The 14,510-nt window shown below is 38.3% G+C and overlaps 1 protein-coding gene across 1 annotated transcript in view; it reads left to right on the top strand.

Annotated features, from left to right (window-relative positions):
* Nucleotides 1–10,997, top strand: part of SEPT7 (septin 7) — a 63,374-nt gene extending 52,377 nt beyond the window's left edge. Inside the window, exons 11-13 of the mRNA XM_009701955.1 lie at nt 7,152–7,287; nt 9,296–9,435; nt 9,974–10,997. Of these exons, the coding sequence (XP_009700257.1) occupies nt 7,152–7,287; nt 9,296–9,435; nt 9,974–10,013 (316 nt within the window). The 3' untranslated portion in view covers nt 10,014–10,997. The remainder of the gene's footprint in view (nt 1–7,151; nt 7,288–9,295; nt 9,436–9,973) is intronic.
* Nucleotides 10,998–14,510: the final 3,513 nt, after the last annotated feature.

Genomic DNA, 14,510 nt, shown 5'->3' with positions numbered 1-14,510 from the left:
GGATGTTTTTGTTTGTGTTTAATTCTCCAGTCAGTTGCCTCTTCACTGTGTTCTGGTCTGAACACTAGATACCTCTTGTTTACTTATGATTTGGGTTTTTTCTATTTCACTAAGGTTTACACAAGTTTAACTGAACGTGATAAATAACCAGAGTTTAGTTAGATTCAGTTCTGAAGAGAATCCTTACGTTTACTATTTCTGTTTTATTTCACTGGTACTTACTGCAAAGTTTTTGTGCATTAGTGTTTCTGTTTTGGTTTATATACTACTTTGGGGATTATTGGGTCTTTTGGCATGAATGCTCAATACTCAGTGTCAGGGATGTTTGTGAGAAGAATGGGTTAATATTTGTTTAGAAACTTTGAAAATCCAGACCTGTTACTGTTGTCTTTGAAATGATGCCCTGGCTACTTCTATGGTTGCTTATCATGGCAGGGAAATTATTGCAACGTCTTTATCTTTTGTGAGAGGAGAGTTGCAGTGCACGGTTTTGGGGGTTTTGTTGCTGTGTTTTTTAACCCTAATATGTTATTCTAATTACTTCTGACAGCAAATTGTTTGCCAACCTGATGAAGTTATTGGAAGATTTAGAAGTAGGCTCTATTCTGCATTGTATAATGCTATTTGACAATAGCTACGCTCTTAGATTGAAGTATTTTTCCTGCTCTGTATCAACTGCATCAACAATTAGTGATTAAATAATTGATAATTAGTGATACTTTTATTTCTTTTATTTTATTATATTTAAATACAAATTTCTCAACCAAAATGTAGGCTACTATTCTGTTCAGCTAATGGTATGCCAAATTACAGCTGTTCTTCCTGGAAAAGATCCCTGAAATTAGATGGAAATATCTGCTATTCCCATCCCTGAGACAGCTACAAAGCCATTTTTTGTTAAAGGAGTGTCTATTCTGTACTATCTTAATGCTTTGAAAGTGACTGTGAGGGAATGATTTACGTGGACATGATTTAGTTGCATCTAGTCTGAGCCTACACAAGACTTCCCTTCTCAGCACTGACAAAAAATATAATAGTATATGTCAGTTAAGTACACTTTTGAAGAGTTGATATAAATTTAGGTAAAGTTTGTAGTGAGGTCAAGTCTGAAAAAGAATAGTTTTCAAATACATGTATCCATAATACAGGGGTTACTACTTCTCACTGTCGTGTTTCTTGCCGTCATATTATCCCTGGCTCGTTTCTCAAGGCTGAATGCATATAGCAAGTATGTTAGAAATATTTCTTAAGCTATGCTTGCCCTCATAACAGTACAGAGTTGATGGTAGGGAGAGGAGTTCTAGGAACTAAAATTACTGAATGAGGTAGTCACTGTGGAAAAATTGGGCGGAGGAGGGAGGCATATAAAGTAGTTTGTACATTTGAGAACAGAACGGTGCAGGTGGGCACACTGGAGAAGAAAATGTGCTTGAGTGCAAGAACTTGAGCCAGCTTTCTCTTTGCTGAGGCGATCGTGTATTAATAGTAGCGCAGAATAGAAAATTCTGCATTTCCTCCAGGACTTCTAACTTGCTGTTACTATACTTTTTACTGCACTGTTATTTGCTATTACTGTACTGAAAAGTGAAACTTTTTCATTGTAATTTTGGATATCAGAGGAAGTTGTTTAGATTTTATCTTTTTGTGTTGTTTAATACTATTTTATACCTTTTCAAATCTTAGTATGTTTTCCTTAGATTTTGAAAAATCTTAATTTTAGTGATAAGTTTCACCATTTCTTGTTTTGTGCCTGCTTAGACTTGTGTTAATCTGCACCTACAAACTTAGTCTGTTACCTAATGCAAGTAAGGATTGGTTATTCTACGTTCTTCTTAAAAAGGATAGTGCAGTTAAATTATTTTTTTATTCCCATATTACAAACATAACAAGATGCTTTTTTATATAAATGCATTTACCAGAAGGTTTCAAAACTCTTCTCGCGTCCTTCATTTCCCCCCTCAGTCAGTTGCTGTTAGCCCTGCTGAGATTTCCTTTTTAGCTGGAATTTACACTAAGAGGGTCTGGAATTACTCTGTTTTCTGAAGCATGCTTGTTTTTGCATCTCCTGCCATGTCAGATCACTGTGCTTGCTGTCCCACCTGAATATTTCTAGGTAAACGTGCCTTTTGGAAAAATTTTCTCCGTAAGAAATCTCTTGCTCAGATCACTGCAGTACTGCAGCTCGGAGGTGAATGAATACAACTGGCACTCTTAGCTATCAGGTTTTCGCTTTTCCAAGAGAAGAAATAAATTATCGCCATTTGTTTGATTCAGCCATTTGAAAGATGGGAAAGTCTATTGCAAACTTGTAAGAAATATTTTGAACCTTTCCTTAGAGCGTGTTCCTCCAAACACAGGGTGACTTAATAGGTAAATAAATAAAATTCTTGAATGCGTATACGGTTATGAAGCAATTGGTGATGCTATTCTTGTCTTGTTACCTTATCCATATGTTGAGTTGCAGCATTTTTTTTAAGCTTTAACATGCTTTTTTGGCTTCAGTGTGCTTTTGTAGTATTGAGTCTAGCATAGTTGAAGCAGCATAGGAGGAATTTTCCTAACAGCCGTGTATCTTCCTGGAAAACAATTGAAAGAGGAAGAACAGATACGAGTAGTTTATCTGTGCATCCCCTTAGGAATTTTATGCTTGCCTGCTTGCCTTTTGAAAGAAGTGTCTGTGCCTCAAAATGGAGCAATATATGACTTGTCCTCTGGAAATCAGATTCTTTCACAGGAGACAGATCCTGTATCTCTATATGAGAATGGAGACGTGCTGGGATGCTATCTGGTGGTATTACCAGCATACTGTTAAGCACAGATACAAGCTCTGGCTCTGGAAACTCCTCAGCTGCTGCTTTTTTGTAAGCTGGGAGGGTAGATGTAAGAGGAGATGTACATGCAGTGGTTCTTGCACTTTTCCAAAAGTATCTCCTACTGGCAGCTGTTGGAGACTGGATTGACCTTTTGTACCTTTAAAACAGCTGTATTTTTATGATCTTAGCAGATCTTCGTTTTTCCTGCAACTGTTAATGTATTTCTTTGAACAAAAAATACCAATGGGAAAACAAATAGGAGTATATGCTACAAGCTTTAATAATACTTTGCAGATGAATTGAAGCAGTTTCTTCTATGCAGTTGATAATTTTCCTCTCTGATTTGTCTCCTTTGATTTGGTGAAACTCTAGTTGGCTGTTCTACAACTAACTCGTTGACCTAAGAGCAATCCAAAGCATGTATTTTCCATGAATATGTAGCCTGTTTTTTTTATTTTAGGTTTAGTGTCTGATTCTTCATATTTTCAACATCATCCCAACCATTAAAAAAATAAAATGCCAAAGGTGATTTTCAGATATATGGATAACTTGTCTCTTCAAACTATGTGGTAATTGCAATTTCACACGTGTACTACGTGATGTGAGAAAATTGGCGTTTGCTCTGAAATTGAAAATGTTTCATTTGAGAAATCTTTTCAGTTTGCTGTATGAAGCTGCTATCTTCAGTGAGTTTAAAAGTAAAACCTTATTTTATTGAAAGTCATATTGTACACTGTAAAGATGAACATTACCCATCTACTGATCTGTTCAATAGCTGGTCACACAGGGTAACAAAATACACAATACATAGGTCCTTCTAACCGCATAGCTTAGCTTACTTCCAACTCCTTTTGCCTATAATCTTGGTGAATTCTGCGAAACGCTTCTAATGTTATTAAGCCCATCTTAACTATATGGTGAGAGTTGATATCAGAACCTTGTTTTCGGCCTTTGTTTCCCCTGCGCGGTAGTATTAGCGCAGTGCTAACCCAAGGCATACTCGGGTTGAGCGTCATGCTCGTCATGCTCGTGTTGAGCGTCATGCTTGGGTTGAGCATCATGCTCCGGGGCAGTGACGTTGCGGCCAAGGCCCCTGCAGAGCTGAGCTCAGCCGGCGGTGGGACCTCTGCTGACCACTGAACTCAGGTGCTCATTTTGTAGCCCAAGAACATTCGTGGGGTTTTCATACAACGTTCCTCTAACTAGGTGACAATTTTAAAATGAACAGATAAGCCTCTGTATGGTATCGGTTTCCAAAAACTTGTTTAGAGGAAGTGGTTGTTCACGTCACTAAAGTATTTAAAATCGCTTTAAAAGCATGTATATTCTAGGGAAACTATTCCTGGAAGTATCTGCACATCAAACCTGCGTTAATATTTACATGGTGTAGTGATTTGCTAACTGAATTTGAAATAAATATAATAAGCTTTAACTAACAGTCTTTCCTTTTACTGTGAAAAATTTGCTTTTGGGGGAGCACATAATTAGCTTTAGGAATCTATTAATAATGAATTTACTTTTTTTAATTATTGCTTTTTGGTTTTGTGGTTTTATTTAAGCATGCTAAGCTAAGCCTCTGTATTTTTTGTTTTTTAGATTTGACACAGTTGAAGGCATGTAAGTGGTCATTTAAATTTTTCCAAAAAACTTAAAGACAAAAAAATTTATAAACACAAAAAGGGTTTCACTGTTTAATGTTTCAAATTTAAAACAGTTTCCTATTATCCCGCTCTTGGCATTGTTGTTTTTTTTTTTTCCCCCTAGCAATTTTTTTTTGTTCTAAAGCTGTACTAATGTAAACTTTAGGAATTTATAAATACTTTCAATGTATTTTATGTCTGTAAAAACCCATCCTCTTTAGAAACTTTTTTGCTAAGCCTCAAGATAGATTTGATCAAATTTCAACAATAAGAACAACTGCGTAAATTACAGAATTCCCCCAGTTTCTATCCATAGCTCCATCACCTTTTTATAGAAGCTTATAAAGACCTAGTGGAATTTTCATCCTTATCTGTAAATTTACAACTGTTGGATTGGGGAATTAGTTTATATTTTATGACCATGGTTTTATCTTACTACTGGCTCGCAGAGGTTCCACTTTGCACATATCTAGAATAATATTTAATTTTTGCAGATTACCTTAGGGGGCTGTTTTAACATACATCCTGTTAAATCAGTTAAATGTTTTATGTCTTTGTGTAGTGTGGTGTGTGTGGGTTTTGTTTTTTTTTTTCCCTTCAGCTCTTTTTTTTTTTGTATTCAAGTCCCTTGTATATTTTTATCCTGAAATACAGGATGATGTGCTTTTACCCACATCACATACTTGAGACCTAACAAAACTAGTTGTGACCTGTGTTGTAAAGCTCTCAGCTGTAAATGCTCACTTGTTACTTTATCAAATTTTCTGTGCAGACTGATTTTTACCACTTTCTCAAATACAGCTGGCATGACATCCCCATTAGATTATTAGGTGGTCAGTAGAAGGACAGTTCTTCTCCCCTTTTAAGTCTGTAGAAACTGCAACAATGATTCCGCAGTACTCATCTATTTCCTAGGTTCATTTTTGAAGAGCAAATACATTTGAGAACTTTACACTTCTGAAAGGTAACAACAAGAAAATAGTCTTGTTTTGACAGCTGCTTAGCTGCTACTCTCCTCTTTCATTTTCTTATTTTTGTGTATTATTGTACTTCACCTGTGTTTAACTGTTGTTTTTTTTTCCTTGGCAAAAGTTGGTAGCAGTTGGCCTTTTGAAGGACTAAAGTAAATATTAGATTAAGGATCAGTTTCAGTTCTGTATATTATACAGCATTTTACTCACCAGTCCAAGCTTTGGAGCTACTAGTTCAGATTCCATTCTTTATTTTTTTAAAATGGAAATGCCATTTTCTTCTTCCTTGCCCCCCCCCAGTTGTCACCTTTAAAATGCTGGTATTTGAGGAAAAAGTTCATATGGCCTTGAGTTCATATGACCTTGATTACTTACACTGTATGGTTAGTTGGTGAAAGTGGGCAAGCAGGGAGGATAAAATGAGCCATTAGTAGTCAAACCAGATCTTAACTATGTTTGATATATAATCTCCATTCCTTTAAGAATGAGTGGCAAATTCTGAATCAAAATAGATGTTGCTAATTATGTTTCAGTCATCACTGAAAGTTAGTCAATTCTTTTCTCCTTTTAGAATTCTTTTTCTGCATGATTTGAATCAGAACAGGTTTTTTTTGTTGGTTGGTTTGGGGTTTTTTTAAGAAATGAAAACAAAAGACTTATTTTTGATAGGGATTAGGCTTGCCACCTCTAGTTTACAATCTGCTGGTCTGAGTGACTTTTGCATGCGGTACAGTAGATATCCTCTGCTGGCTGATTGTAACAGTTTGAAATATATTCAGTTCTTCATTTTTACCAACATGATCATTAAAACTTTGTCATTTTAAGCCGTACACACTTAAAACTGAAACAAGAGGCCAGTGATTTGTTTTGACTGCTTTTTCTTGAACAGCAGCAAAGTCTTACAAGGCTGTATGTAGCAATCATCACTAGATCAAAATAATCCTGTTTTATTAGATATTTAATGTGAAACTTGCTATTTAAAACCTGTATCACCATAACATGGATAGCAGGCTTATACAGCTTTAAAAATTCAGTAGAATCCAGGAAAGTAGTTACCACAAAGTATATAGAAAAATTAATAATAATGTACATTATTTTTTATACATTAAGTTTATTAATAGCTTTCTAAAGGAAAATCTCCCAGCTGACACGTTCATGAAATGCTGATGTTCAGTTCCCTAAACTGTTTTTTTGCAAAGTTGATGTCTCTTCAAAAGTATGACCACAGCGTTCAACACAGTTGTCATGTTAACTTACTCTTGGGCTCACTTTGAACAGTGAAGATTTAGAGAGGAAATGGGATTTTTGTCTGCAACAGTCTTAAAATTTTTATTATGTCGATTAATTTTTGTATATATTTGAACGGGAAAGAAAAAGATGCCTGAAGATCATTTGGAAGATGCTAATTTTTTTGTTGTAACTTCAATTTCCTCTCTTCCCGTGACCAGGTTCTACTAAAGATAGAAAGTCAAGAGTTTCTGTTAACCTAAATGTAATGTAAATCAGTTGTGGGGGAGGAAAAGACACTGTGTGAAATGTCTTCTTGAGGAAGGCTTAACTAAACAGTTAATATGTTAATGCGAATTGAATTTAAGCTAGCAGTGCATACAGCGATGTTATTTATCTTAATGATTCAGCATTTTTATCTTGTTTCTTACAGATGCCCTAATGTAACAGACAGGAAAAAAGTTCTTATTAGCTAACTTCTTCTTCTGGATTTATGGCAGGAGCCCATTGGCACAGATGGAGGAGGAAAGGAGGGAGCATGTAGCCAAAATGAAAAAAATGGAAATGGAAATGGAACAGGTGTTTGAGATGAAAGTCAAAGAAAAAGTTCAGAAACTGAAGGACTCTGAAGCTGAGGTAATTGAAATGTCTTAAACCCCAATATGCTTGAGGCCGAACAAGTGTAGAGATGGCTCTTTTTGCCAAGACTTTGCAATATAACCTCTGTCTAGGGATTGATTCCCTATTTAGATTTTATGTTTAAAGAAAAAATCAGTTATGTCTTCTCAGCTTGTTGTCTTTGCTGAAATGGTGTAAGCCCAAACTTAAAATGTAATTTTAATGTTCACGTACATTCTCTTTTTATTTTCACAGTCACGGTATGTTAAAATACTCCTTGACTTTCTTACTGGCTCTCTTTTTCTCTCTTTTGTTTGGAATATTTTATGCTGGTTTTCTTCCACGTGCTTAAAAAAGTTGTTGAAACTTTCATGGTTTACATAAGCTAATGTAGTAATGATAATTTGCTTTGCATATTAAAAAAACATTTCAGGAATTTGGTACGGTCTCTGTAAGAAATCCTCTAAATGAGAATTACTAGACTAAGAAAGAGTCAGGAATATGTTGTCAGTGTCTTGGCATCCTTTTGAACATACATAAATTGTATGGATATTTAACTCTAATTTCTGTCATCTCCAGGTGAAGTCCTCACAGTGAAACTGTTTTTTATGGGCTTCAAGCAGCTCTTGAAGTGATCTTTTTAAGAGAGTGTTATACAATTACATTTAAGCAGAAAAGTAATTTTAAGTTTTGAAGAGACGGCTTCTTGCAAGAGCTTAATAGAGAAGTTCAAAACTGTCAAAGTTCCTAAAGAAAGTTTGGCTCCAAATTTGAAGGAAAGTGAGGAAACTTGAAAGGGTAGTTGAAGTGCTTGGCAGCCCAGACTTTGTAAGGAGCCAAGGCATACTGGATCAGAGGAAAAAAAAAAAAAATCAAGTCTAGATTTTTTTTTTCTTTTGGAGAAGCAAATAGGTAAGGCTATAAATTTGAGGATTTTAAAGTTGAATGTTTTATCTGGATCACGGTGTTTAATTAGTCACTGGATTTATCCTTCCTCAATTTCTGTCTCGAATCTTTTTGAACTCATTTATACTTCTGGCCTCCACACTCTCCTTGTTATATGAAAAACAAACAAAAATCTTTCTTTTTGTTTTTCATGTACTACTTCATAATTTTTGACTGAGTGCATCCTGTGATACCTGTTTTTAAAGGTTCATGCAATTAATTCTTTTCTTCACCATTGATGACTTTGTAAACTTCTGTTTTATTTTTCTAAATGTACAAAAGTAGGCCATAGATAGTGCTGAGTATAAAGCATTTTAAAAAAATCTGTAAAAGGAAATATGTTTTCAAGGATTTGTGTAAGACGAGGACATGCAAGGGAGTAAGGAAAGAGGGAGTTTTATTTAACTCAATTAAAAAATGTTACACCACACAAAAGGAATCACTTTTCCTGACAGTGTCTCCATTCTCATATACAACACATTTGATTGTCTGTCTGTCCCATCAACTTGCAGGAGAGGCTTCTTGCACTGTTCTGGCAGAGTAGACAATTCACTTCAATAATACTACTAATATTTATTTTAATTAGTGAATAAATTAACCCACTTAATAATAATGGTTTCCGAAATAGATCCTTAATATAGTTAATACTATAGAATGAAATCAATGTTTGGTTTTTTTTTTTCCCCCACGAAAAGTCAAAGGTGCTGCCAATTTATGCATCACTGATACTCAAATGCTCTGCAATTTGCTTCTTAACATTTGCATCAAATATCAAAGTATTCTTGAATTTCCTTTTGTTTGCCACATGCATCTACTTACAACTCCTCTTTGTAACTCGGGCAGTATTTGTGGTGTTTTCTGTTAACTGTAAAACAAGGCTATAGGATTAATACCCTTTTTGTTTCTGTTACTGGCAATACCTATAACCTGAGAGGTTTTGGTCTAAGAGTTACTTCCTCTGTAAAGAAAATACAATACTATATTTTCTTGCGTTAGTATAGTTACTGATGTTTGTTATTACAGCTCCAAAAGTTGCTGTGTTTTCTGTGCTTACTGACTCTGTTCATAACTTTTTCTATAGCTGCAGCGACGCCATGAGCAAATGAAAAAGAATTTGGAGGCACAACACAAAGAATTAGAGGAAAAGCGTCGCCAGTTTGAGGACGAGAAAGCAAACTGGGAAGCTCAACAACGTATTTTGGAACAACAGAATTCTTCCAGGTAAATTGGAGTCTTGTCCTGCAGTTCACAGTAAATGTTCTGTAGCTTTCTGCAAAAAGGCAATTTCTGTGGTAGTAATGGTCAGTGGTAGTTGACCACTTTGAAAGTGTCACTTAAAAGTCAAGAGAAATGTTGAACTGCTTTTAGTTACAAATGAGCATATATCAGAAATATTGGGTAGATTATTAGCTTCTAAAGCAAATTGTAATCTGCCAAATAACTGTATTCATACATAACTAAAAAATTGTGTTTGTATCTGAAAGCTAGATTGCATTAGACTTTTGAAGGATGAAGAGTTAAAGCTCTGAGAATGAAAGTGTTTAATTCCCCTAGTCCTTGGAAGGGGAAATCTAGGGATAAATGCATTGCTTGACTTCATGCAGTACAAGTGCTGTGTGCATAATAAGTTTCGTACATTGTATTGCAACCAGTAAAGCTTTATAAAATGCATATTTAAAAAGATGTACGTTAGTAATTTTTTAAAAATCAGAGCAAGTATGAATTATTTAACAAACCTTTTTTTTTTATTTCATTTTAGAACCTTGGAAAAGAATAAGAAGAAAGGGAAGATATTTTAAATGCATCATTTTGACCACCAGTTATGTATTAGTTGCCAATATGCCAGCCTGGACATCAGTGTTTGTTGGATCCGTTTGACCAATTTTGCACCAGTTGTATCCATAGTAATGGATTTAACAGCATGACAAATTTTTGTTAATTTTGATGGAGAATGAGATGCCTTGAATTGTCTAGGGTGTTGTGTACTTGGAAAAATAACAGCTCTAAGTACCTTTTTTTTTCCTTCTTTTTTTTAAAACAGATGTCATTTTAATGCAAAAGAAAACATTTTACTGTTGTACAATCATGTTCTGGTGGTTTGACGGTTTACAGGATCTTAAAAAATGCAAGGACTCTAGACGGTTTTTAGTGAGGATAAATTGCCATAATATGATGCAAACAATGCTTCTCTATTATTATAATACAAGAATTCCATTCAGTGCAGCATATACAATAATGTAATTTAGTCTAACACAGTTGACCCTATTTTTGACACTTCCATTGTTTAAAAATACACATGGAAAAACAAAAGTTGTAGGCTTACAGTGCACCTGAGCTTTTTATAACAATTCTTTTATGTTTTGGATTCTTTAAATATATGCTATTCTCATTTAGTAACTTCTTTAGCCAGAAGGATCTCATTACTGCTTCATTTTTTGTAATAACATTTAATTTAGATATTTTTCCATATATTGGCCCTCCTAAATAGAATATAGCTTCTTTCATATGGTAGGAACCAGTGAGTAAAACTTTCCTTTAACTCCCTTTTTACATTTTATGGTAAGTAGCAGGAAAATGCATTTATAGGTCATTTCTAGGCAAAATTGTGGAGTTAACTACCAACCTGTTTCTACCTGTGTGCAGTCTTTCTTTATTTTACTAGAAATGGGAATATGGCCTCAAGAAAATCACCATTTCGCATTTAGCTGTATTCATATACTGCATTTCTGTATTTTTGTTTGTATTGTAAAAAGTCACATAATAAACAATGTTGTGATGTAACATGCTGCTGCGTCGGAAATGTTAAAGGAGTTAAACAGCCAGGTACTCCTCTGGGAAATGTTTGAACTGTGTCTCTCTCCCATCCGGACTTGACGGACCCATGTCTTCTGATTTGCCCGAGGAATTAGTTTAAGGTACAGAAAATGCCTGTGCGTTGTGGAATTGTTGGAAAACCCGGTTTCGGTGCTCCGAGTTGGCAAAACGTGGCTGTGCCTTGCCCAGGAGAGGGCACCAAGTGTCCGCACACGCCGCGCTCTCTCCCGCCAGCTCCCGGTTCCGCAGTCCTGCCTTTCACGCCATCTCTTGCGCCTTCTGCAAGCCTGCTGTGGGTGTCTGGTGAGGAGGTTGGGGAACGCTTTGCAGCTTCTTCGGGTGCTTCTCCTTGGTGAGGGTGGGGTTTTTTCTTTTGTCTTTGGTTTTTGTGTCAGTTCTAGTAAACAGCTAAGAACTTGATATTTAAAATACAGCCTGTAAGTTGTTAAAAAGCTGATGAGGACTTTCTGTGTCTCTCTTTGCCTGTGAGACAATGAAGGATGTCTCATTTTTTGCAGATGTCCCTTGTATTACCCCTCCTATTGCTCTGTTCCTGACCATTTTTCTTTTACATGAGTTATGCTTGTCAGAAATGCTATTTTTTCAGCTATGTTCCCAAAGAAATGAAGATACTTTCAGTAGCCTACGTAAAGGCCTCCTTATAACTCATTTAAAATATACTGCCCATCTTTTTCCAGAGAAGACACTGATTATCAGTAAGTGGACATAGCTTTCCCTTTCAGGTCAACAGAATTGCAAAATCTGATCTTTTAGTACATCACGGAGGATGTACGCTGCCTGCATCTGCCCCTCGCCCCCTCAGGTTTCAGTTTAATTCAATAGCGTCAAGACTAAGACAGCAGCTGAAGATTCTCGATTGCTTTTAAGACTCATAAAAACTTAGGGTATACTGTCTGTGGAAATACTAGTGCTTTAGCATTCCCATCTCCTCTGACATACAGATTTCATTCATCAGGAAACTTGTTTTAATCATGCTTGTCGTCTTTCTCCCCACTCCTGTTCTCTGTCCTCCCACACACACTCAGGATAATCAGCAACTAGTATAAGCTCTTGTTCGATCTTTTGTATGAGGGCACACGGATATTCTATAACATAGCATGTGTATTTGAATGAAAATTTAGAGCGTGTAGAAATCCAGTGTTCCGAGTACTCTTCTGAAATGGAGCATTGTCCTTTCGGGAAGTCTTTCGTCATTTCTTACTTGTTTCTTAAATGCTTTGGTGCTTTTTGTGGTAAGTTTGGGCTGCACCAGAAGAGTAGGAGTTTGCCAAAAAAACCCCAGAATTCTCTTTCAGACTTTCTACACTCTTGGGGCGTGGGGGGGTGTGTGTGGTATTAAAAAAACTTTGAGACTGGGAGGCCTGAACCTGTGTGGCTTGCGATATAGTAGCTGTGTAGCCGATAAAGAGTGTAAGCTAAAGAGGTACTATGATACAGCCCAGGATTTTTTTTTTTCTGTCCTTCCACTGAATAAATTATAATTTAAATGTGTTATTTCTGTGAAGTCACAACTCAACGTGCAGCAGAGGTTTCTGGTGTCTATGGCAGTTGGTCAGAAACCTGTTGCATCCAGGTGTCACTGGACAGTCCTAGACTTGTCCCTTGTTTCCCTTGCTGTGAAACCTCACCTGCTCTGCCGAGGCACAACGTGAGAGGTATTAAAGAGCAGCTCTATACATCTGCATGTATAGAATAGTGTAGTCTAGTCTTCAGGCAGTCCTGAGGCTGGAAATTGGGCTACTCTGTTTTAGAATGAAGATCTCGATTCAGTCTAGAGTGTGTTCTGTTAGGAGGTAGTGAGGAAGAGACAGTAATCCTGCAGCCTGGCCCTGCAAACAGCCCTCACACCCCACCGACTCGCTTCGGGTTGTGCTCGGTGAAAGCCAGTTCACCACCAGGACCAAACCCCACCTGCTCTAAACGGGAACCGCCGCACTAAATTCACGACGTTTCCCCACTGCCCTTCTGAATGGCGCCTCTGGACCAAACCCCCGGGGGGGGGTTTCTCCCCTGGCCCCACGGATGGATACAGCACAGTCACCATGTGCTGTCCCTTCCCCACCACAGCACCGGTCTGGATGCTCAGCCCTGTCCCCACCTCTGTCCTGCCGTCCCTTCCCCAGCGTCACGGCTGCATCTGCAGCTGGGGCTTCTCTTCCAGAGGGCTGTAATTAATCGATCTTTCCCCCAGCGGCATTTCACGGGGGGCAATAGCAACCCAATGCTGCTGCTCCATCAGCTCTGCCTGCAGAGCAACCCGGGCTGGTTTTACTTCGCTTCCCTCTGCCTGCCAAGCCGCTGTCTCACGGAAACGTGACCCTTTTTATTTCATCCTGTACAAAAAGTGTGTACGCTCTAATCCTCGATACCACGACCTAACTCTTTGAATTGCAAATAACGGCAGCGGTTCAACACCTGTTCCCAGTGCGTTTAGGCTAGGCATTTTTTACAGTTCTGTAAAAATTATTTTCAAAGTCCTTTCTGTCTTGAATTTGCTTTTGGATGCCTAGGTTTGGCCAGCCATGATCCTCGTCATCCCTTGTACTACGAGGAAGAAGTGGCAGCTGAGGACCTCCCCTGAGGGCTTTGGGGGTGATGTTTGCTTGCTGCGGTAGCCCACCTGGTTGGCAAACCCGATGACGGTGAGGAAGCCGCAGAGAAGGGAGTGTTTCACGGTCTGTCGTGTTTGCCAGCAGTACAGTGGAAGAGTTACCGACACCTGACTTACAAGAGCCAAAAAATCAGCTGTTGGACCCTGGAACACCCGGTCCTACCCCTCTCTACCCCCCCGACCAGGCTTACTGGGCTACAGACCAGTTCAAAGCCCAGAAATGACCCAAACCCCAGGGAACTGATGACTGCCCCTATTTAAGCAGCAGGTGGCAACATCCTCTGCCTGATGAAATTCAACTCAGGATTTGTTTCATCAAGGGTTTCTTTTTCCTTCTCTTGGAGGAGGAGAAACCTCAGGCTCTGTTTGCAGCCTCTGCCTCTCCCAGGAGCACCTTGTCCCTGCCTCCGAAGGGAAACCTGCAGTGGGGAAATGTGGATTTAGTGCGGCGGTTCCCATTTAGAGCAGGTGGGGTTTGGTTCTGGCGGTGAAATGGCTTTCACCGAGCACAACCCGAAGCGAGTCGGTGGGGTGTGAGGGCGTGCGGGATTGCCTCCCCATGTACCGACAAACGCTTTCCCTGCATGGTGGCTTTAGCAGGTTTGGGGCAGAAGCAGGGAAAAAGCTTTCCCTGAGTACAAGGCTGTGCACGGGTGTGTGTTTTAATGGCTTCTCAAACAGGCAATTAAGAAAAACATCCCCACTTTCCCATTCCCAGCATCTCCCCGCAGGGCAGCTTGGTGACCTCCAGGACTTTCCTCATCCTCCTCTTCCTCCTGCCCTTGTTTCCCCAGTCTCCCGCTTGCCTTCCCCATGTCCGTGCCCTGCTCCTCCAGCCCCGGCCTCTCCT

Source organism: Cariama cristata, unplaced genomic scaffold (genome assembly GCF_000690535.1).
Source record: "Cariama cristata isolate BGI_N322 unplaced genomic scaffold, ASM69053v1 scaffold5446, whole genome shotgun sequence".
NCBI classification, from domain to species: Eukaryota; Metazoa; Chordata; class Aves; order Cariamiformes; family Cariamidae; genus Cariama; species Cariama cristata.
The sequence above is the reverse complement of the archived record's forward strand: the minus strand, read 5'-3'. Positions and strand labels throughout refer to the sequence as shown.